General features: G+C 41.6%; 1 protein-coding gene across 2 annotated transcripts; it reads left to right on the top strand.

The window, feature by feature from the left end:
• LOC120045736 (delta-type opioid receptor-like) lies at positions 1-25,729 on the top strand. Of its 2 annotated transcripts, none has more exons than XM_038990674.1 (3): positions 1-245; positions 21,160-21,515; positions 24,674-25,729. In XM_038990674.1, the coding sequence occupies exons 1-3, from the start codon at positions 1-3 to the stop codon at positions 25,210-25,212; spliced, it is 1,140 nt and encodes a 379-aa protein (XP_038846602.1). In that variant the 3' UTR covers positions 25,213-25,729. The 2 variants fall into 2 exon arrangements, with proteins under 2 accessions (XP_038846602.1, XP_038846601.1); XM_038990673.1 differs by having other exon boundaries at positions 21,160-21,527.
• Positions 25,730-25,946: the final 217 nt, after the last annotated feature.

The raw sequence follows: 25,946 nt of genomic DNA, 5'->3' as shown, positions 1-25,946 counted from the left end.
ATGGAAAGCCGTGGCAACACATCGGACATTCCGTACCATTTCTTACATTTGGCCATGATGAACAATAGTGTTTTTTGTCGGAACTTCAGCGATAACGTGAGTATAGAGGCCAAATGTGAGAGAACAGACAACCTAGCCAAAGACTCGACACCAGTGATCATCGCGATTATAATCACGACTCTTTACTCTATCGTGTGTGTGCTTGGTCTGGTGGGGAACGTGCTCGTCATGTATGTCATTATCAGGTAAGATATCACAAACTAATCCCAGGTTTTATAGTCTACACTGCCCTGACAATTGTCCAGATGTTTGGTAAATCCTAGCCTAGGTTAGTATTTGTAAATTTCAAAGTAGTAGGAACATCAATGGACAGTAACCCGCCATAAAAGGGGACACCATGAGTAACTTGTTGCCTTTTAAATAATGTAGAATATTATGTGGTAAATTGAAAAACAGGTTGTTTTATAGATGAATATGGCACCCTGCTCAATAATTAATCTGAACAGAGCATGTGAAGGAATGGCACCGGGAGTGAGGCGCATGTAAATCATGATATTGACCAGCAAATTGCTACATATTTAGCCTGTGTTATTCATTAGGGAATTCATTACAACATGTGCTGAAGGCCATCATAAAAATAAAGCATATTGCATTTTTTTTGTCAATAGGCAGAGTATTGCACCATGTGTAATTTCATGTAGCCTAGTCAGAATAAAATGCTGCAAGAAAAAGCATTGCAATCACATGTTAATCAGACAATTACAACTTACAACTCCAGTTATTAAGGAATTTTGATTCGCTAAAATGCAACGGATTTCCAGACCCTCATAGTCACCATCATAACATTAGCTGCCATAGAAACCATTGATGTGGCATAGTAGAAACAATTGGCTACATAGGAGTTTAACATTATTTGTAATTATTGGTATTTAACTGTTATAAACACTTTACTTTGAGAACATATAGAGATATTTTAAGGAGCATATTCCCCACCCTCCCAAAATGCATGTCAAATTGTCCAGAAAAATGACAAGGCCTGTTATCTTGCAATAATATTAAAGCAAAATACAGTAATTACAGGCTTAACAGGTACAATATAACAATGTGTAATTGCACTATTATTACACTGAACCTGGCTATATGTTAATATTAGTATGGCCTATACCCTTTCAATGAAAAATGATTCACTAGGTAAAGGCTCATTAGAAATGTATTGTATGTTTAGCCCTTGATATGCCCTGGGCAGCAGTCTGGCCTGCATGGAGACATTGAGAGGATGGATTGGCTACGAGACTGCTGATAGCTTTCTGATTGACATGTGTACATGTGTAACAGTATAGCTTCCGTCCCTCTCCTCGCCCCTACCTGGGCACACATCAACAACAGCCACCCTCGAAGCATCGTTACCCATCGCGCTACAAAAGCCGCGGCCCTTGCAGAACAAGGGAAACAACTACTTCAAGGTCTCAGAGCGAGTGACATCACCGATTGAAACGCTATTAGCGCGCACCACCGCTAACTAGCTAGCCATTTCACATCGGTTACACATGTTACTTTGTTACCGGTCCCAGCATGCGTCACACCATTTTCTATACAGGCATATCTTTTAGTCACAGGTGTGTTGATTGAAGGGAGCGCATGCATCTTTTAGCATGCTGTTGCGAGATGTTTTTAATTAAACAGCTTCACTAATGTCCTTCATATTATACCGAAGGTGTTAAGAGCCTAAAGCTTTGAATCAGTTGAGTATCTCCAGTCACCAGCCACAATGCTCAAGGCCAGCAGTAAATCAATGCTGTTTCTCAGAAATGTCTTCCTCAGCCGGGGTGGCCTTAGTAGGACATCAGCATTCGCCTGCTTCATTTAGTCTTTGATCAAAAGAGATGACAACCAACTGATCTCTGCTGATGACATACTGTAGTAGTCTAAGACTCCTGAGTAGAGTTCAGTTTTATCCAGACAAACTACTGCCTGAGCTTGTCCAATAAGAACACAGATATTCATTAATCACAGCACAAGTTTCATTACGGTGTTCCCTACTGAACATGTGCCACATTGCCACACTTCACTATGACTCAGAGGCATGTAAGCTACTTTAAGCACAACCTCAAGAGAGTCAACTCCCTTGAGGAATCCAGAATACACTCACAAAGTCCTCCATTTACCCCAATGAACACCGGGGTGGTGAACTAATTGGCATTGATTAAACTTTTTTTTAAAGACAAGTAGCCTGAGATTGCTGTGCATAACTCGTGAAAATCTTGCATTGACGTCAATCCATGATGTACACAAAATCAAGTTAGTCATTCCTATCTCAAATTTGGATTCTTTCCTAAGTGTGTACCAACTGCATTTACTAGAGCTATTAAAATACCTTTTGAACCTTTATGTGTTTAAAAGCAGCTACACAGTGGACAATGTTCATGCCATTAACAACACCTAACCCACCCTCAATCTTCCACCAGATCGGTGCTTTCATCCAGAAACTCTCACAAGCACAAACAAATGACAATCAGTGTCACCCACAGAACGATATCTGCACGCTCATGTGGAAAATCCATTCTTGTTGGCAGGAAAAACTGCAGGAAACCGCAGGGGAAATAGTGCAGAGTGCTTTTTGTTGTCATGGAGACACCAAGGCTTTCTCTCAGACCATCCCTTCCCCCAGTCAGGCTACCAGACCATCCCTCCCCACAGTCAGGCTACCAGACCATCCCTCCCCACAGTCAGGCTACCAGACCATCCCTCCCCACAGTCAGGCTACCAGACCATCCCTCCCCACAGTCAGGCTACCAGACCATCCCTCCCCACAGTCAGGCTACCAGACCATCCCTCCCCACAGTCAGGCTACCAGACCATCCCTCCCCACAGTCAGGCTACCAGACCATCCCTCCCGCTAGTCAGGCTACCAGGCCATCCCTCCCGCTAGTCAGGCTACCAGACCATCCCTCCCGCTAGTCAGGCTACCAGACCATCCTTTCCCCCAGTCAGCCTCTTGCAGTACAATAAAACACCAGGTGTGATCCATTCCCTGAATTGCTGTTAACGCTTACATTTTTAGGTCACAAACAATGCATTCAAAAGGGTCCTGTACCCTTCATGGCCATATGTTCCTTGATGAACAAAAACGGTGGTTAATTGTTGTCAGGCTAGTGCTTATTTTTTATCATCATTTTGAAGGGTGCAAAACATGACGAGGTAGGGAAATCAATTCAGGCTAACATGTCCCTCTATGCACAAACAAAATTATTTTGATTAATAAAGAGTTATCATTTAAATAGTCCTCTTATCAACAGGTTGCTTCAATGTATGCCTAATACGTCAGGTCCAATTCCTTTAAGGATTTTCAATTTTCGCCTAAAATGAAGGATTTGGGTATAACTGCTTGTTGCTCAGGCCCTGAAGCAAGGATATCCATTTTCTTGGTACCGTTTGAAAGGAACACTTTGAAGTATGTGGAAATGTGAAAGGAATGTAGGAGAATATAACACATTAGATCTGGTAAAAGATAATACAAAGGAAAAAACCAACTTCTTGTCACGTTCCTGACCTGTTTTCTGTGTTTTGGTATGTGTTTATTGGTCAGGGCGTGAGTTTGGGTGGGTAGTCTATGTTATGTGTTGTCTATGTTGGGTTAATGGGTTGCCTGGTATGGCTCTCAATTAGAGGCAGGTGGTTTTCATTTCCTCTAATTGAGAGTCATATTAAGGTAGGTGTTTTCACACTGTTTGTTGGTGGGTGGTTGTCTTCCGTGTCAGTACATGTTACCACACGGGACTGTTTCGGTTTGTCTGTTCCTGTTCGTGTGTTCTTCGTTTCATGTAAGTTCGTAAGTTTAGGTCTGTTTAGTTCGTTTTGTTATTTTGTTTTTCTAAAGTGTTATTTTGTGTTTCGTCGTTTGTCTAATAAATCATTATGTCCACATACCTCGCTGCGTGTTGGTCTGATCCATGCTCCTCCTCATCCGAGGAGGAGGAATATGACGACGATCGTTACACTTCTTTTGTATTTTTTTTGTACCATCATCTTTGAAATTTAAGAGAAAGGCCATATGTATTATTCCAGCCCAGGTGCAATTTAGATTTTGTCCACTACATAGCAGCAGTGTATGTGCAACGTTTTAGACTGATCTAATGAACCGTTGCCTTTTTGTTAATTTTTGTATCAAGACTGCCCAAAGGTGCCTAATTTGTTTATTAATAACTTTTCATGTTAAAAAATGTGCACTCTCCTCAAACAATTGCATGGTATTCGTTCACTGTAATAGCTACTGTAAATTGTACAGTGCAGTTAGATTAACAAGAATTTAAGCTTTCTGCCAATATCAGATATGTCTATGTCCTGGGAAATCTTCTTGTTTAACAACCTCATGCTAATCGCATTAGTCTAGGTTAGCTCAACCATCCCGCAGGGGACCCACCGATCCTGAAGGAGTTTTAAAGGAGGGTTCTGAGCAAATCGGCAAATAACTTTTTTCTGTAAGTGTTACCTGGTCGATCATTCAACAATCCTTCAGTAATAACACATCTCATTTCCTCATTTCAGGATGTTAGTAGGTTTCATAAAGCCACTTCAAATCGATACATAATATTTTTCTGTAAGTGTTACCTGATCGATCATTCAACAACTCTTCAGTAATAACACATCTAATATCCTCATTCAATGATGTTAGTTGGTTTCATAAAGCCACTTCAAAGACGTCCATGTGCTGGATGTCGTATGGGGATAGAAATTTGTTTGAATAGGCTCCACACAGTACTCTATGCCAAACAGCATCAGGTAAATGGGCAGAAAATACAGGTTAATACTAGTAGTTCCATCCTCTCAAACTCAAGTGAATAACATGTATAGAATTGACGTCCACGCAAACTCAGCCACCTATGGATCGCCAACAGGCAGCTTATGTCACACTGTGTTGGGCTCAATATGTTTGCTCTCCTTATGTCACACTGTTTTTGGCTCAATATGTTGGCTCTCCTTATGATTAACTCCTGATGTCTGTTGGCTGGATGAAGCATGCAGGGCAATCTCCCTCTTCTTATGCTCAATTACCTTCTATCTTTATTAAGGGAGATGAACAATATTGGTCTTGGAAGGTCAGCAGTGGTGAACAATTGTATTTCCACCATTGCCTCCCTCCCATAGGGATAGTCTTTCCTCAAGGTAAGATGGGGACAAGAATAGGACTGCTCCTGAACAGTAAATGTGTCTTCACAATATGATTGATAGTAGTAGCTTTGTCAATGAATGCATCACTCACATTGATTCAGTCTACACTCATTATATAGTACAGATGTGGGATCTTAATTTGACCAGTTTCTCACAGCAACAGGAAATGTGAATTATTGTGTGAATTTTTATTAATGGGAATTTTTGTAAGGGTTTAGTGCAAATCCAGTCTGACATTTTAAAGTGGAAGTTACACATTTTAGAAGCCTTTTTAAACCTCAAACACAATGCAAGTTTGCGTTCCCTGCTGAGCAGGGTGATCAAATTAAGAGTTCTTATCTTGGTTCTCTCCGCCATTGAAAGGGTTACAATTCAGGAGATGCCGCAAAAAATGTCACACTTCAGAAAAAAACAGTTTTTAATTGGACTCATTACTGTTTTATTTGGCTCCTATATTAACTGTAGATTTTGTGATGATGGTTTTTGAGAGAACATGTCTTTGACATTTCCAACTGAATAATGTATTGTCCCTTCGACAAAGCTTTCCAGTTTTAAAACACTGGAAAAGGAAAGATGTCAGTCTAAATTGCCCACTTTACATTTGAATATTCATCAGAACTTTAACTGGTACGTACCAAAGGAACTCACCACATTGTTTCCATTATATAGGTGGGGTCCTATGGGTATTAGGGAAATTGATTTAAATTCAAATGTTTAGATGCCCATGTTGATTTTGGGGGGCTTTGGACCCGACCTGAAACAATTTAGGAGAAACACTGTCTCGGCCTGAATGTAATGGAAGGTTGTATCAAATATTTTTCGAACTAACCCAAGATAGACCACAGCCTGTTTCCAATGAGAGCAAATGAATCATAGTAGGCAAAACAAGCAAGGAGGTGGACAGAGCCAAGCACGAGCTAGCGAGATCTTATTGGCACGTTCTAGCATGTATTTACATTAGAGAACGCCTACTCTGTGAAGTACTCGTGTGCAATCACTCAATTCGCCCTTGCACTCCTTCTAAACAACACCATTTTTAGAAACTTTGGCAAATGGTAAAGTCTACTAAACTTATTCCAGTCTGTTCGTAACAGATTTTAGTTTTGGGAACAGAAAACTGTATTGAGATCCAATGTTTCATCGATGAGAAAATGTGTAGAATGTTGGCCAAAATCCATCTCGATCCATCTTCTCCCACTGCCAGCCACTGGGCTTCCATATTTGGTGTTGAGTGGAAATGCCAACCGGATGCTTCAGATTTCTCCTCTGGTGAAACATCTGGCTCATTGTTCTATCTATGGCTGTATGATTTGATATAGGGAGGAGGTAATCACAAAAAGTAAGAGGTGATGTTCCGGTTGTTCCTTAGCAACAAGCCTTGATTGCTATAGGCTACCCTGCTGCGCTGTTTCTGTGGTTATACTAGGTTACCATTCATTTCCTAAAATCAAACTGCATTTTGAGAGATAATCAAAACTAACCAATGTTTTGTAAACAGGCTCACCATACCATAGTGTGTTACTGCTCTATATCCACACAATCGAAATGTTTTCAAATCAAATCACATTTTATTGGTCACATACACATATTTAGCAGATGTTATTGTGGGTGTAGTGAAATGCTTGTGTTCCTAGCTCCAACAGTGCAGTACTATCCAGCAATTCACAACAATACACACAAATATAAAAGTAAAATAATCAAATTGAGAAATATATAAATATAAGAATGAGCGATGTTGGAGTGGCATTGACTAAAATACAGTAGAATAGAATACAGTATATACATATGAGATGAGTAAAGCAGTATGTAAACATTATTCAAGTGACTAGTGTTCCATTATTAAAGTAACCAGTGATTCCATGTCTATGTATATAGAGCAGCAGTCTCTAAGGTGCAGGGTTGAGTAACCGGGTGATAGCCGGTTAGGGGACAACATAAATTGCACTAGTGTGGCTCTGAGTTCGGAGCTATTGTGAAAAGGCTTGTTTATGTCTGCTCTATGTCAACTGTCACTATGCATGTGCGTTAGGCCTTACAACATGCCATGCTCAAAAGCCATGTGCAGAGCCGGCCCTAGCCTTTTGGGGGCCCTAAGCAAGATTTGGTTGCTGGACACCCCCCCCCCACCTCAGTCAAAACATTTTGGTGGCCCACCTCTTGACGGCGGAGATAAAATGTAAGACATTTTGCCATGGGGAGTGGAGAAAATGTAGCAGTTTTAAAGCAAGCTTTCTGCTATTATACACATTTTGCCACAACTTATGCCATGTTAATGATATCTGAGTGAGAGTAACTATCAAAATCAACAGGGGCCCCCGGGAGGTCAGGGCACCTGCCCTGCGTGCCCGGTTGGTATTCGGCCATGATTACTACACGTTTAGATAGCTGGCTAGACTCATTTACCAATCTAAAAATTGTTAGCTGACATGCTAATTAAGTGACTGTCAGTGACTGACATAAGAGAAAAACTGCTGATGCACAACCACATTTTGAAATTGCACCTTGTGCATTCTACTATTGTAACAATCAACAGTAAGTTGGGACCCCGACATAAGCTTATGTCGCTTATGCCTGCAGCCATGTGTCAGCAGTGAATATCCAAAAGTATTTGCAAATCCGTTCCACTAGACATCATCTGCTGAATAATGAGAAAAGACAGCTGGCTGCGCAGGGATATCTGCTCTATTTGATTGGAGGTAACTGCCACTGGTGGGATCATGTTTGCCAGTCGAGCGGACCATCACACTCAGTAATTGCAGAGGCAGTTACTATGAGGCAGCTGAAGTGTTTTAGTGTTAAGCTGCTGTCTGTCTTAATCGATGCTGTGATGGCTGTGCTCCCTCTTTCATAGCGAACTAGTTTCCACTGACTAGAGGCAGACAGCGCTGTTGCAGGAGGCGTCCTGTGCCATTGCTCCCTGCTACACACTTTTCTGCTGGGCAGCAGGTAGCCCAGCGGTTAAGAGCGTTGGGCCAGTAACTAAAAGGTTGCTGGTTTGAATCCCCGAGTTGACTACCGGTATATAAAAAATATGTTGTGCCCTTGAGCAAGGCACTTAACCCTGGTTGCTCTGGATAAGAGTGTCTGCTAAATGAAAAAAATGAAACATGTTGGGCGGAAGACTTCTCCTCCAATACACTACGGCCAAAGTCTGGGAGAACAGGTTGTGGTGGTGGCATCAAATGGATTTGTCCCCCAGCAGATGTTAGAGGTTTGATGGCTATTGAATTTTAAGGGCCTGACTCACCCATAATCACTAACCTCAAATCACAGCAGAGAGAGTCATTTCCAGAGGTGGGAAAGAACCTGTTTTTGATGGCATGCAACTGCCATCCTCTCTCCATGCTGCATCAGAGGGTTCATCATGCCTTTGATACATAAGAATAACTCTCCACCTCAAAGAATCTGGAGCCAGACTAAAGAATATCGTGAGATGATTCATCTGTGTATCCCTGATTATGGGGACAATTTCCTTAATGAGGAAGGACCATTCATCCAACTTAAGAGAAAAAAAGACTTCTGATGCACATTCGCTCTACTTGTAATTGGCTTGTCATCTAAAACCAGGAACAAATCTCTTATTGAAAAAAGGCACTAAAAGCTCATTTAACAGGATTGTGCACAGGGACTATTTCCATTCTGCTGTGTTATAACCGTCAATCATTTTCTCTTTTCCTGTGAAATTTCTTGTGTGAGAGACAGGATGAGCGTAGTAGAGCATTTAATATGAAGAAGTGAACTCCAACCATAGCTGTCACTGTCGCCCACTACTGATTACTGATCATACTTCTGAACTTCCCTTCTGTTAGTATCCAAGGTCACATATGAGAATAATGAAATCCAAGGTCACATATGAGAATAATGAAAACCGTAGAGCATGTTGGCATGGCTTTTTGTATACTCTGGGAGATTCATACATGGGTCCAGATAGGGCTGTGGCGGTCACTAAATTTTGTCAGCTGGTGATTGTCCAACAACTAACTGTCGGTCTCAAGGTAATTGACTGTTAATCAACATAAACACATTTAGCATCTCCTGGCTTCCACACTGTTGGCTGGCTTCCTGGCTTCCACACTGTAAAAAATATAATAAATCCATGTAATATAGCCTACACCTTCACAATAAATCCATTATTTCTTTTAGACCGGTCTAAAGAAGCATGATATGAAGAAATCGTAGTCTATTTCAGAAGAACAGAATAGCATACTCTGAGTTGTCCTGATGTGGCTATGACAAATGGCTGTGGACTACACTAGTTCATTTAGTAGACAAGATTTCCTTAGAATTACGTGGCATTATTTTATAGTATGAAGAATACAATTGAACATAGCTGAATAAAATATAAATATTTTCTCCAAACGATTTGAGAGAGTGCGCACATGCGGCTATTCTGTGTTGAGCGGTTAACAAAGAAATAGTTTCTCCTATATGCTTAATTTAGAGTTATTAATGTAACTTTAGTTGTTCTGCAGACATTGGGCTGATCTTTAATACATTGTAAGGCTGCATGATGCGACTCTAATGATGATTTGAAAAAAGTTGCTTGAAAGGCATGAGGTCTGCTTTGTTTTTTGCGCAGGCTGTACACACTTTATCAGTCTCTCATTCACAATTTGACAAGCACTTGATAATGCCTCGATTTTCACTGCGGCATCCCCTTTGTGGCCATAATGCACCCCCCAAAAATCCATGCCTTTTGCGGCCAGTGGCCGTTGGGCCCTTGGCCCTGATTGCTGCGTTGTGCCCTTCTACCTGAGTGCTGCGCGCCCCTAAGCCCCTCTCACTCACATGGCTCTCCATCACGTGATTGGGTCTTTCTCACAGGCTACAAGTGAAGACAGACACATCTGGGACGCAACTGCCCGCGTCCTTATCCAATTCCGAGGTGCATATTGAAGTAATTGGAAGAACTGTCCACATTTACTTTTCATCAGCCAACAAGATGCGGTGGCCTAACGAACAGCAAAAGCACTAGCCTATGTCAATCTACTATCCCCCATAGTACAAGTAAAGTCGTGGCCAAAGGTTTTGAGAATGACAAATATTAATTTCCACAAAGTTTGCTACTTCATTGTCTTAAAATATTTTTGTCAGATGTTACTATGGAATACTGAAGTATAATTACAAGCATTTCATATGTCAAAGATTTTTTATTGACAATTACATGAAGTTGATGCAAAGAGTCAATATTTGCATTGTTGACCCTTGTTTTTCAAGACCTCTGCAATCTGCCCAGGCATGCTGTCAATTAACTTCTGGGCCACATCCTGACTGATGGCAGCCCATTCTTGCATAATCAATGCTTGGAATTTGTCAGAATTTGTGGGGTTTTGTTTGTTCACCCGCCTTTTGAGGATTGACCTTAAGTTCTCAATGGGATTAAGGTCTGGGGAGTTTCCTGGCCATGGACCCAAAATATCTATGTTTTGTTCCCAGAGCCACTTAGTTATCACTTTTGCCTTATGGCAAGGTGCTCCATCATGCTGGAAAAGGCATTGTTCGTCACCAAACTGTTCCTGGATGGTTGGGAGAAGTTGCTCTCGGAGGATGTGTTGGTACCATTCTTTATTCGTGGCTGTGTTCTTAGGCAAAATTGTGAGTGAGCCCACTCCCTTGGCTGGGAAGCAACCCCACACATGAATGGTCTCAGGATGCTTTGCTGTTGGCATGACACAGGACTGATGGTAGCGCTCACCTTGTCTTCTCTGGACAAGCTTTTTTCCGGATGCCCCAAACAATCGGAGAGGGGATTCATCAGAGAAAATGACTTTACCCCAGCCCTCAGCAGTCCAATCCCTGTACCTTTTGCAGAATATCAGTCTGTCCCTGATGTTTTTCCTGGAGAGAAGTGGCTTCTTTGCTGCCTTCTTGACATCAGGCCATCCTCAAAGTCTTCGCCTCACTGTTTGTGCAGATGCACTCACACCTGCCTGCTGCCATTCCTGAGCAAGCTCTGTACTGGCGGTGCCCCGATCCCGCAGTTGATGCAATAGATCCCAAATTAATACAACCACTTGCATCAAACTTGTTTACGCAATGTGGCTGATGCAACAGATCAGAACATATAGCTTAAAATGTTGATAGCCTAATAGTTTATTTATTTTTCTTTTATTTATTTAAGTTCACATTTACAACTGCGACCTGGCCAAGATAAAGCAAAGCAGTGCGACAAAAACAACAGTTACACATAAACAAACGTACAGTCAATAACACAATAGAAACATCTATGTACAGTGTGTGCAAATGTAGAAGAGTAGGGAGGTAGGCAATAAACAGGCCATGGAGGCAAAATAATTGCAATTTAGCATTAACACTGGAGTGATAGATGTGCAGATGATGATGTGCAAGTAGAGATACTGGGGTGCAAAAGAGGGTAATTAACAATATGTGGATGAGGTAGTCGGGTGTGCTATTTACAGATTGGCTGTGTATGTCACGTCCCTGACCTGTTTTCTCTTGTTTTTGTATGTGTTTAGTTGGTCAGGGCGTGAGTTGGGGTGGGCATTCTATGTTATGTGTTTCTATGTTTAGGTTCATTGTCATTTAGCCTGATATGGTTCTCAATCAGGGACAGGTGTTTTACGTTTCCTCTGATTGAGAACCATATTAAGGTAGGTTGTTCACACTGTTTGTTTGTGGGTGGTTGTCTTCCGTGTTTGTGTCTGTACACCACACGGGACTGTTTCGTTTGTTCGTTCGTTTGTGTAGTCTGTACCTGTTCATGCGTTCTTCGTGTTTATGTAAGTTCTCTCGTTCAGGTCTGTCTACATCGTTTATTTGTTTTTTTAGTTTGTTGAAGTATTTTCGTGTTTCGTCATTACTTTAATAAATTCATTATGTCATATCACAACGCTGCGCTTTGGTCCAATCCCTACTCCTCCTCTTCTTCCGAAGAGGAGGAGGACAACCGTTACAGTGTACAGTGATCAGTAAGCTGCTCTGACAGCTGATGCTTAAAGTTAGAGAGGGAGATATAAGACTCCAGCTTCAGTAATTTTTGCAATTCGTTCCAGTCATTGGCAGCAGAGAACTGGAAGGAAAGGCGGCCAAAGTAAGTGTTGGCTTTGGGGGTGACCAGTGAAATATACCTGCTGGAGTGCGTGCTACGGGTGGGTGTTGCTATGGTAACCAGTAAGCTGAGAAGGCGGGGCTTTACCTAGCAAAGACTTATAGATGACCTGGAGTCAGTGGGTTTGGTGACGAATATGTAGTGAGGGCCAGCCAACGAGAGCATACAGGTGCAGTGGTGGGTAGTATATGGGGCTTTGGTGACAAAACGGATGGCACTGTGATAGACTACATCCAGTTTTCTGAGTAGAGTGTTGGAGGCTATTTTCTAAATGACATCGCTGAAGTCAAGGATCGGTAGGATGGTCCGTTTTACGAGGGTATGTTTGGCAGCATGAGTGAAGGAGGCTTTGTTGCGAAATAGGAAGCTGTTTCTAGATTTAATTTTGGATTGGAGATGCTTAATGTGAGTCTGGAAGGAGAGTTTACAGTGTAACCAGACACCTAGGTATTTGTAGGGTTCCACATATTCATATACATATACTATGTAGTTGTCCACATTTGTAGTTGTCCACATATTCATATTCTATTTCTTCACATTATAAGCGCAGCAATGCACACATGGCAGTAGGCTTTAAGCACAAATGTTCCATTAGTTGAAAAATACCATTATCAAAAGTGACAGCAAATGCGATAATGCATGTAATGCTTTTATTATAAAGGTGCATTTTTATGGTGAAAATTATCTCCCCAAACTTGAAACTCGCGCTGCTTATGTATGCCAGTTAGGCTCTAAACCCTTTGTAAAGCGGATTAATGTGCATCATTTTAACAAGTTATTTGGGCACTTTATTAGTTATGCAAACATTGTTAAAACATATAGGCCTATGGGCTAGACTACATGAGGTGTGCAACTATGATTAGAAAAGTCACAAAGGCAGTTTCTTATGCTGGGCATCATTCACAAGTGACAATATATAATTCACAAGTGATAGGCTAATATTGTCACCCATCAGACTATTCTTGATTTAATCTTGTCTTCACATATACTAAATCATGTAGGTGTGAAATTTGTTTTGTTTTAGAGTAGACCATTATCATGCACCTGTCTCGAAACAGGGGAAGCAGGGAAAAAATACATGTCATCTATGCACTTAAATAGCAAATGGAGGACACTTTTCTGGTGGTTTATTTTCATGTTAACCAGGTAGGCTATACTCCTGTTTTTAAAGAGAAGCATTGTGCTTAATATTAGGAAAGTTGATAAATATAGTAGGTCTAGCCTATAGAAAGCTGATGGGATCCTCCTCTTTTTAACAGAGGCTATCACTTTGTTTTCTTGTGCAATTGCAAAGAAATGTTGCCCAACATGAGCTCATGGGCACTCATGAAGTGTTTGATTAGATTTTCGAACACTGCGTTGATGTCAGAGTGATTATAGAGTGCCAGTCAGTTAGCAAGTTTGGTAGGCTACTAATGACCATCAGCAGCATCAGAGCTTGGAGAAGCCTAATTACCGTGACGGTCACATGGAATTTGACTGCCTTCATGACTCGTTACCGCCAGTGTGGCCGTAATACAGTCACCGCAACAGCCCTAGGTCCAGATCCAGATATCCCTTCTGCCCAGATCCAGATATCCCTTCTGCCCAGATTCAGATATCCCTTCTGCCCAGATCCAGATATCCCTTCTGCCCAGATCCAGATATCCCTTCTGCCCAGATCCAGATATCTCTTACAAAGAGAGTACATTGGGAGCCACATTTTCACTTTCTCTCCCTGGAACTGGTAGGCAATCATAATGTTTTGTCTGAGACACTCAAGCTTCACCTTATCAACAATTCCCCCCTGCTGTGTTTTATGGTGTTGTTATAGACAGACATGTTGTGTTCCAGAATGTGCAATACAAAACACCCTGCCCTTGGCTCCTTCCTGGGCTTTTTCACTGATGACATCAGACCCATCCATCAGACACGGACAATGTTATGCTTAAAGCTCAAGACATCCGGTTCCTTGTGTACATCCATGGCTTACGAATAATGCACGACTCCATGCGCAAACATAGCAGACAAAAAATGAATTATCTTTTAAAATAAAATAGTTCAATTTATTTTGGCATGCATTCCCCAGCCATCTCAATCTTCTGCCAGGATTCAATCCAAGTGCAATGCACTATCGACAAGGCAACTTCCCTCAGATGTTCTCAGAGATTGCATTCAGAGTAAACGCTGCGGATATCAGCTCAAGAGTAAATTACATTTAAAAGAAAAATGCAGTGCATTTGTTTACAATGTGCCTTTGATTGAATTCTTCGTCTTTTCATTGTTTTGGTTACTGTGCTATTGTTTTTATTTTGGAGTAGTTTGAGATCAAGTTAACTTTTATTTGTCAATTGTACACGAGGTCCAACTGAAATTTGACTTCCTCTTTATCCCAACCCCTCCAAATGACACACATACATATAGAGGTTGGAGCAGGGGGCTGTCACCCTGGCGCCCGTTGAGCAGTTGAGGGGGGAGGGGGGTAGGTAAAGTGCCTTCAAGGGTCAAGGGCACAACAGCAGGCAATGGCATCCAGGATTCCCTTCCTGGCAGATTCTTCCCATCAGACCCAGAATTTCAAAATAGCAACCCTCCGGTTGCTGTCTAGCCTCTCTAACCACTAGGCGGCCAATTTGAGATTGTATTTATCTAGAAAATGCCTTGTATCTTAAAGGGATACTTCGGGGTTTTGTCAATGAAGCCCTTTATCAAATTCCCCAGAGTCAGATGAACACGTGGATACCAATTGTTATGTCTCTGCGTGCAGTTTGAAGGAAGTTGCTAACTAGCATTAGCGCAGTGACTAGAAGTCTATGGGAACTATAGCATGCTAGCTGTTCCTGTAGAGTTCCATTCAGTGCGCTGTTCTTTCAGACTTCCAGTCATTGCGCTAACGCTAGTTAGCATTGGCTCGTGAAACGATCTCTATCTTCCTTCCTAACTTCCTTTTGGGGTGGCAGGTAGCCTGGTGGTTAGAGCATTGGGCCAGTAACCGAAAGGTTGCTGGATTGAATCCCCGTGCTGACAAGGTAAAAATCTGTCATTCTGCCCCTGAACAAGGCATAACCCCCAGGCGCCGAAGACGTGGATGTCGATTAAGGCAGCCCACCGCACCTCTCCGATTCAGAGGGGTTGGGTTTAATGCAGAAGACACATTTCAGTTGAAGGTATTCAGTTGTACAACTGACTAGATATCCCCCTTTTTAATCAGGGCCACGGTACGGTTTAGTAATCTATCTAAACAGTGTCATCAGTGAGATTTTTCCAAAATAAAAAGGATTTGCTGTTATCTGTTCTGAATATCTCATTGACATTAGAAGATAATAAAGAGTTTTGGAAACGAGAAGAAATGAGACAATCCCAGACTGCTAATGTGGCATTGGAAATGAATTAAATATTTTCTCATGAAAAACCAATCTGAATGATGTGGATGAGCATAATTGGATTGTATTTGCTATTCTCAAACGTTATAGAATATTATTTATATAGCCAATTACACAACCCTTTCTATCTGTTTAAGATATGCCACTCTTTCTTTTTGGGCATTATGGGAAGTTCAATAGCAATACGTTATTTACTATCCTTAAATTGCGGAGAGGCAGGAACGACAGTTCAAGCTCTGACACGCTTGAGTTTCCCCCCCACGCATCCAAAACTCAATTCATAACTTTTATATAATATGTAATTAATGGTAATCCGCAGCACACGCAAACGTGAAATGTTGGCAGGTCGGTCCACAAGATTGCCCGGGAGATTTGGATTAGAAAGGCATCCAGCACAGGGTCAGACTGCTCCGAAACTCTAATTCACATATAAGCGACAGTTCCTTGTAGTCATTCTACATCTCCACAATGTAAACACACCTTTACTCTCTGTACTACTACAAAGAAATTATTGCAGAATAGTTATACAAGTGAAAATTGTTTCCTTTTAGTTTTATTTGTGTACAGGAATATGCTGAACCTAGAAAGTAACAAAATTAAACCTACAAATGATGCCTCATAATGAAAATTAAGAAACAACAAAAGTGAACAGTACTTAATTTTGCAACAATACGTTCTTTGTGTAACGGAGCACAATAAACTCCATATGATTTTGATTGAAATTATTAAGATCGGGGATGACAACAGATACGGATAAAAAATCTAGTCTGCTCCGTTGAATTAAACACAATGGACAACACTACTGTCATGTCTTTGACTATGCCAGATTAATTGCTATGACATGCTATTCTATAAAATAATTTCTCCGTAATTAATATTACCTGATTGAACTAATCATGTAAACATAATTAACTAGAGAGGGACACCACGAAATAATATTTATAGAGCTGTTATCTTTCGAATAAACTCTTAAAGATTTAGTAATATTTTACATCCATAGCAGTCACATTAATCGTCATTAATCGTTAGTCTCATCTGAAAGTTGTAAGTCCTTGGTTATCTGCAAGAATCCTGGCTAACAAGTTGAATCAGCAATACAAAATTGGGTTTAATTATTTATTTACTAAATACCTAACCAATCACATAGAAACACACATACACAATTAAATCATAACTTGATTACAAAGTGCCGTCATACAGAAAAACGTCCCTAGCGGGTGGAATAGATATGACAGCTTGTTACACAAAGAAAAGGGGCCGGGATTTTAGTGAAAGAGCGGGAGACTGGAACATAGGCGAAGCTGTGTTATCGTAAATACAGTATCTTATGCATTCTAAATTACCGCCCATTTGAAAAGGAAAATGCAATAAATATTTACTCTGAGCTGCGCTTCAGTAGGTTGGTGGTAGATGGACCGTGTCGCCAACCCGAGTCCTCTGTCCTTTGAAGAATGTCTCTGGTAGTCACTGGATACGTTGGAGTAACGTTGTGTGTAGTAGACGGGATACTCGGACTGTCCTTCCTAACCTGCGTTTGTAGCAACTGTTGCTAACTCAACGGCTAGGAGATATCACTTCTGTAGTGAATACGAGTTCAAAGTTCATACCATTCACAATCAAAGTCCATGCTGCTGTTGGCTTAGTTCTGTAGTTATTATCTGAACCATTCTGACACCGGATCGTCATCCTAGCGTACCCGGAACAGAAAGTTATAGTTATAGTGGAGGGAGAGGGGTGTGTCTGAAAAGTCTATTACCCATGTCTCTTCACAGGGGCGGGCCCCTGGTTGAGCAGAAGCCCAAACTTATGAGAACACAAATCTCTCATTTGGAAGCTAAAATTAAATTTAATCTCTTCACAAATAATTTCATATTCAAACATTTGAATTAAACAACAATTCCATGTGAATCAGATACCTCTGAGGTTTAGACTTTCCACAGTAGAGTTTATGTCATTCCATCATTGATGAGAATGTGTCAGAGGGCAACCGAACTGACATAATATACCTTAAGTACCACCGCATATGTTCAGTTGGTCGGATTACCAGAATATAGTTCATTCGCCCCCACTTTCTGATGTCCCCAGAATCTCTATGTTAACCAAGGGGTTTTCTTATGTCACATCAGTTATAGTAGGGAGAGGGAAAAGGGGGGAAAGAGGTACTTATGACTGTCATAAACCTACCCCTAGGCCAACGTCATGACACTACTTATGGTATTACATTTACATTTAAGTCATTTAGCAGACGCTCTTATCCAGAGCGACTTACAAGTTGGTGCATTCACCTTATGATATCCAGTGGAACAACCACTTTACAATAGTGCATCTAACTCTTTTAAGGGGGAGGGGGGGGTTAGAAGGATTACTTTATCCTATCCTAGGTATTCCTTAAAGAGGTGGTGTTTCAGTTGTTTCCGGAAGGTGGTGATTGACTCCGCTGACCTGGCGTCGTGGGGGAGTTTGTTCCACCATTGGGGTGCCAGAGCAGCGAACAGTTTTGACTGGGCTGAGCGGGAGCTGTACTTCCTCAGAGGTAGGGAGGCGAGCAGGCCAGAGGTGGATGAACGCAGTGCCCTTGTTTGGGTGTAGGGCCTGATCAGAGCCTGAAGGTACGGAGGTGCCGTTCCCCTCACAGCTCCGTAGGCAAGCACCATGGTCTTGTAGCGGATGCGAGCTTCAACTGGAAGCCAGTGGAGAGAGCGGAGGAGCGGGGTGACGTGAGAGAACTTGGGAAGGTTGAACACCAGACGGGCTGCGGCGTTCTGGATGAGTTGTAGGGGTTTAATGGCACAGGCAGGGAGCCCAGCCAACAGCGAGTTGCAGTAGTCCAGACGGGAGATGACAAGTGCCTGGATTAGGACCTGCGCCGCTTCCTGTGTGAGGCAGGGTCGTACTCTGCGAATGTTGTAGAGCATGAACCTACAGGAACGGGTCACCGCCTTGATGGTATCCCTGGATAATTGGTATAATAAGCCCAACTGTATCATAAGTGCTCTGATATGATATGTAAGAGATCAATGTAGTATCTAATGGGTGGAAATGACATTCATGATCCACTCAACACTGTCTTTATGCTGTTGGAGCTAATCATTTTGATTAACTAGTGTCAGTGCCTGTCATGAGAGGATTTAGGCTGTTCAAATATTTGTTCAAGTAAAAATTCAATTTCCATTACAATGACTGTCTGTTTGTTTAACAATAACGTACTTTAACTTTAGCGCCTATTGATGATAGTATCTTCTGGCCGGGAGAGTTTTTTTAGGATCGTTCTGACTGTTAAAACGTATCGCTTGCGGTACTAGAAGGAACGTATCATTCATATCAGCACAAAATAATAATACTTAAAAAAAATATATACTACACACCTTAATTGGGTTAGTGTTCCTACACGGCCATATCTCCATGTTACATCGCTTGTTTACGGAAGACCGGTGCAAGACATAGGCAGCCACCTGTGCTAATTAGCTATCTAGCGTAGCGTGTTCTCAACACCTGTGTGTAAACTTAACTGGAGAGGAAGTGTAGTTTGTCAACTGGAGGCACACACTGCTTGTGGATCTGTGCAAAACTGCTACAGTAAGTGTATTTTTTATTTGAACGATTATTTCTCGCTGATACAGTGCATTTGGAAAGTATTCAGACCCCTTGACTTTTTCCACATTTTGTTACACTACAGCCTTATTCTAAAATGGGTTAAATTAGTTTTTTTCCTAATCTACACAAAAATAACCCATAAGGACAAAGCAAGAACAGGTTTTTAGAAAAAAATTAAATCACATTTACATAAGTATTCAGACCCTTTACTCTGTACTTTGTTGAAGCACCTTTGGCAGCAATTACAGCCTCACGTCTTCTTGAGTATGACTCTACAAGCTTGGAACACCTGTATTTGGGGAGTTTCTCTGATTCTTCTCTGCAGATCCTCTCAAGCTTTGTCAAGTTGGATGGGGAGTATTGCTGCACAGCTATTTTCAGGTCTCTCCAGAGATGTTTGATCTGGTTCAAGTTGGGGCTCTGGCTGGGCCACTCAAGGACATTCAGAGATTTGTCCCGAAGCCACTCTTGAGTTGTCTTGGCTGTTGGAAGGTGACCTTCTCCCCAGTCTGAGGTCCTGAGCGCTCTGGAGCAGGTTATCATCAAGGATCTCTCTGTACTTTGCTCCGTTCATCTTTCGCTGACTAGATCCTGACTAGTCTCCCACGTCTGCTGCTGAAAAACATCCCCACAGCATGATGCTGCCACCACCATGCTTCACTGTAGGGATGGTTCAGGTTTCTGCCAGACCTGACACTTGGCATTCAGGCCAAATAGTTCAATATTGGTTTCATCAGACAAAGAATCTTGTTTCTCAAGAGGCTTTAGGTGCGTTTTGGCGCACTCCAGGCGGGCTGTCGTGTGCCTTTTACTGAGGAGTGTCTTCCGTCTGGCCACACTACCATGAAGGCCTGATTTAGTGGAGTGCTGCAGAGATGGTTGTCCTTCTGGAAGGTTCTCCCATCTCCACAGAAGAACTCTGGAACTCTGTCAGAGTGACCATTGGGTTCTTGGTCACCCCCCTGACCAAGGCCCTCCCCCGATTGCTCAGTTTGGCCAGGCAGCCAGCTCTAGGAAGAGAGTTCGGTGGTTCCAAACCTCTTGCAAACTTGTTCTTCAGGACCTTCAATGCTGCAGAAATGTTTTGCTACCCTTCCCCAGATCTTTGCCTCGATACAATCCTGTCTCTGAGCTCTACGGACAATTCCTTTGACCTCATGGCTTGGTTTTTGCCACAGGTGGACTCCAATCAAGTTGTAGAAACATCTCAAGGATGATCAATGGAAACAGGATGCACCTGAGCTCAATTTCGAGTCTCATAGCAAAGGGTCTGAATATTTATCTAAATAAGGTATTGATTTTTATTTTTTATCAATTTGCTATAGTTTCAAAAAACCTGTTTTCGCTTTGTCATTATAGGGTATTGTGTGTAGATTGATGAGGGGAAAAATGTATTTGATCTATTTTTAAGGCTGTCACGTAACAAAATGTGGAAAAGGGAAGGGGTATTTTCCGAATGCACTGTATGAAAGATAAAAGGTATATCAGCAACCGTTTCGCAAGCAATGATTATTGACATTTCTAAACGTTAAAACACACTGTTGGAGGAATTGTAGTTGACACGCAGTCAACCGTGTGCGAAGCTAACCTCTGAAAACCCACAGATAATTAGAAGGGTTTTCGAGAGCTACCCAGTAGGTAACTCTGTAAGAAAGAAAAATTGGATTAGAATTAATTAACAGTAGTGTATGTAGGCCTATGTCAATACACCATCTGTCTGTGTGTTTGTTTGCAATATAAATTCCTTATAAATCCAATATTTTGTAAACCTGTTCTTGGTGGCATGATTTGTCTGAGAAACTGAGACACAGCGATAAGACGTTGCCATGAACAGCAAGGTGAACCGAAGATATTGCTGAGCCTATGGTTTTGAGATGGACAAGCTGCTGTCCAGATTATTTGTCTTCTGATAAGCATCCCCTAATTTGGTCTCTCCATTTTTCTTTCTGTATGTTATCTTTCCAGATACACTAAAATGAAAACCGCCACAAATATCTACATCTTCAACCTGGCCTTGGCTGATGCACTAGCCACCAGTACACTGCCCTTCCAGAGTGTCAACTTCCTGATGGGGACTTGGCCGTTTGGAGACGTTCTGTGCAAGATAGTGATATCAATCGACTACTACAACATGTTCACCAGTATCTTCACATTGACCACCATGAGTATTGACCGTTACATTGCAGTGTGCCACCCTGTCAAGGCCTTAGACTTCCGCACGCCCCGTAACGCAAAGATTGTCAACGTGTGCAACTGGATCCTGTCCTCTGCCATCGGTCTGCCTGTCATGTTCACCGCCTTAACTACTGTAACTGATAATGGCAAGTATGACAGTACGTTTCCCCATGCTGTTTTTCTTTGATCCTCAATTGTAGGCAGCCTATCTATAATGTCAGTGAGTACACTACAGTAGCAAGAGAGTAACACTTATGTTTTACATTTCATTTTATTTCTGTGAAGTGAATGGAATTTGCCAAATGAACACTTTGCTGTTCTACACATGGTCTGGGTCTGAGTCATAGAGAGAAAGTGCCATGTTAGCTATGAAGCGTTTTTTATTATCATGTAATAAGAACACTTTCAGCTCCTTTATTTAGGTTTACGTGTGACATTAACTTTTACATAATGGTGGATTTAAAACTGCAAATCAGAGGCTATATTAAATAATGTTTTGTAAGTGTTCATCCCTAATTGGCCTTAATGTAGGTTTCTTACTCTATTCATCAATATAATGCTTTAAAGCTGCAATATGTAACTTTTGGGGCGACCTAACTAACTTCACAGAAATGTGAGTTATGTGTGTTTAAATGATACCAGGGGTCTGAAACATGTTGTTTTTTTTAATTAAAAAATGTTTTTTGGAACCTGCGGTCCGTATTGACCCCGTTCCGGTCCGCAATCTGCCAGTTGAGCATGGAGGCTCTACACTATACTTGCTTGTTTTGTCACATAAACTGAAATTAGCAACCAGGAAATTGCAGAGCGATTTCTACATAGTGCATCTTTTAAAGATGACTAATATAACCATAGACTAGCAGCTTCCACCATGTAGACTTTAAAGATGACTCATATAACCATAGACTAGCAGCTTCCACCATGTAGACTTTAAAGATGACTAATATAACCATAGACTAGCAGCTTCCACCATGTAGACTTTAAAGATGACTCATATAACCATAGACTAGCAGCTTCCACCATGTAGACTTTAAAGATGACTCATATAACCATAGACTAGCAGCTTCCACCATGTAGACTTTAAAGATGACTAATATAACCATAGACTAGCAGCTTCCACCATGTAGACTTTAAAGATGACTAATATAACCATAGACTAGCAGCTTCCACCATGTAGACTTTAAAGATGACTAATATAACCATAGACTAGCAGCTTCTACCATGTATAATAGTCTTAAAGTCCATGCATCATTTCAGTATAATAGTGGGATGGAAACTTGTCAGAAAAATTTGTGATGCCTGAATTAGGTTTTCAAAATGCCTGTAAAAACCATCTTAGCTCTTTTTATTGGTTAGAGGAGAATGGGTGTTATTTGCAGTCTCTTGAAGGAACTCTATCTGAAGTCATCTTGGGGAATAGAAGCAGGCTGCAAAAGGTTGTTTAACAAATAGCTGACTATTATGGCTAACATTATGAGCAATGCTTCGGGGCCTATGTAGCTTTATCTACAGTTGAAGTCGGAAGTTTACATACACTTAGGGCATTAAAACTAGTTTTTCAACCACTCCACAAATTTCTTGTTAACAAACTATAGTTTTGGCAAGTCGGTTAAGACATCTACTTTGTGCATGACGCAAGTAGTTTTTCCAACAATTGTTTACAGGCAGATTATTCCCAGTATCACAATTCCAGTGTGTCAGAAGTTTACCGTTCCTAGGCCGTCATTGAAAATAAGAATTTGTTCTTAACTGACTTGCCTAGTTAAATAAAGGTAAAATAAATAAAGGTAAAATAAACATACACTAAGTTGACTGTGCCTTTAAACAGCTTGGAAAATTCCAGAAAATGATGTCATGGCTTTAGAAGCTTCTGATAGGCTAATTTACATAATTTGAGTCAATTGGAGGTGTACCTGTGGATGTATTTCAAGGCCTACCTTCAAACTCAGTGCCTCTTTGCTTGACATCATGGGAAAATCTAAATAAAACAGCCAAGACCTCAGAAAAAAATTGTAGATCTCCACAAGTCTGGTTCATCCTTGGGAGCAATTTCAAAACACCTGAAGGTACCACGTTCATCTGTAAAAACAATAGTACGCAAGTATAAACACCATGGGACCATGCAGCCGTCATACCGCTCAGGAAGGCGACGCGTTCTGTCTCTTGGAGATGAACGTACTTTGGTGCGAAAAGTGCAAATCAATCCCAGAACAGCAAAGAACCTTGTGAAGATGCTGGAGGAAAAGTGTACAGAAGTATCTATATCCACAGTAAAACGAGTCCTTAATCGACATAACCTGAAAGGACGCTCGGCAAGGAAGAAGCAACTGCTCCAAAACCACCATAAAAAAAACAGACTACGGTTTGCAACTGCACATGGGGACATGATTGTACTTTTTGGAGAAATGTTCTCTGTTCTGATGAAACAAAAATATAACTGTTTGGCCATAATGAACATTGTTATGTTTGGAGGAAAAAGGGGGAGGCTTGCAAGCCGAAGAACACCATCCCAACCGTAAAGCACGGGGGTGGCAGCATCAGGTTGTGGGGGTGCTTTGCTGCAGGAGGGACTGGTGCACTTCACAAAATAGATGGCATCATGAGGTGGAAAATTATGTGGATATATTAAAGCAACATCTCAAGACATCAGTCAGGAAGTTAAAGCTTGGTCGCAAATGGGTCTTCCAAATGGACAATGACCCCAAGCATACTTCCAAAGTTGTGGCAAAATGGCTTAAGGACAACAAAGTCAAGGTATTGGAGTGGCCATCACAAAGCCCTGACCTCAATCCAATAGAAAATGTGTGGGCAGAACTGGAAAAGCGTGTGCGAGCAAGGATGCCTACAAACCTGACTCAGTTACACCAGCTCTGTCAGGAGAAATGGGCCAAAATGTACCCAACTTAATGTGGGAAGCTTGTGGAAGGCTAACCAAAGCGGTTGATCCAAGTTAAACAATTTAAAGGCAATGCTACCAAATACTAATTGAGGCTATGTAAACTTCTGACCCACTGGGAATGTGATGAAAGAAATAAAAGCTGAAATAAATCATTCTCTTTACTATTATTCTGACATTTCACATTCATAAAATAAAGTGGTGATCCTAACTGACCTAAGACAGGTCATTTTTACTAGGATTAAATGTCAGGAATTGTGAAAAACTGAGTATAAATGTATTTGCCTAAGGTGTATGTAAACTTCTGACTTCAACTTTACCTGTGAAAAAGACTGCTGTGAAGCTATTGGTTTCCTCATGTATTACATTCCTTCAACTGTGTCTTGTACTCAATCTCCACATGTTCAGGAATCATCGACTGCACTTTGATCTTCCCACACCCATCCTGGTACTGGGAGAATCTCCTGAAAATCTGCGTCTTCATCTTTGCCTTCATCATCCCGGTCCTCATCATCACCGTGTGCTACGGGCTAATGATCTTGCGCCTGAAGAGCGTGCGCATGTTGTCCGGCTCCAAGGAGAAGGACCGCAACCTGCGGCGCATCACCCGCATGGTCCTGGTGGTGGTGGCCGTCTTCATCATCTGCTGGACGCCCATCCACATCTACGTCATCATCAAAGCGCTGATCAACATCCCCAACTCCCTGCTGCAGTCCGTCACCTGGCACTTCTGCATCGCTCTGGGCTACACCAACAGCTGCCTGAATCCCGTCCTCTACGCCTTCCTGGACGAGAACTTCAAGCGCTGCTTCCGCGAATTTTGCATCCCCTTGAGTCCCTCTGTGCTGGAGCTGCAGAATTCTTCTCGTACCCGCCCCCACCAGCAGCACCAGCGCGATCAGCACTCCAGCGCCAACAGGGTGGAGAGGTCCAATCAACAGGTATGACTAGGTATGGAGATGTCTTTGGACTCACGCTACCAGCCAAACGATGACATGAGCTCGGAAGTCACCCAGGTAACCACAGTGCTCTGACACATGATGCGCCAAGATACTGAAGTGCAACGTAGCACAAGCATCGATCGTACTGTCGCCTCTTTCTGGAGAGGCTGACGAGTATTTGAATGAAGAATGACACTCCGCATAAGGCTTTCTGTCAGGTAGCATTATTAAAATGTTGAACTTTAGGCAGAACACTGAAATGAACAAACATCAACTATTATGTACACAGTATCTTTGTAGACAGGTATATTGAACATACTGTAATAGGATCATGTTCTGTGGTCAACAACATTCACAATTAGAAACTCTTGATTGAGAGCACGTATTTCAAGACACTAATTCAAGAAGATTGTTATTTAAGGGTCAAGCGGCGATTCAAAAAAACAAAGCGGCCACCCCACCACTTGTTTTGGTAAACAGCTGAGAGATGGGGCTTGAGGAATGTAACCACTGTCAAATTGATAGACAGAGCTATGGATGCAAGAACTGACCATCCATCAGATCAAAATGATCAGTTTGTTTGTTTACAATTACATTATTGTTTGCTTCCAGGGTCAATGGCTTTATATTATTAATGTTAAAGTCAGAAAATGGATGTAGCCTACCAATCTGCTTTACATCTACTCTATGTATAGCAGCTTTTATATACTGTATGTTCTGTACAAAATTATTTATTATAT

This window comes from Salvelinus namaycush, chromosome 4, assembly GCF_016432855.1.
Source record: "Salvelinus namaycush isolate Seneca chromosome 4, SaNama_1.0, whole genome shotgun sequence".
NCBI lineage: Eukaryota > Metazoa > Chordata > Actinopteri > Salmoniformes > Salmonidae > Salvelinus > Salvelinus namaycush.
The sequence above is the reverse complement of the archived record's forward strand: the minus strand, read 5'-3'. Positions and strand labels throughout refer to the sequence as shown.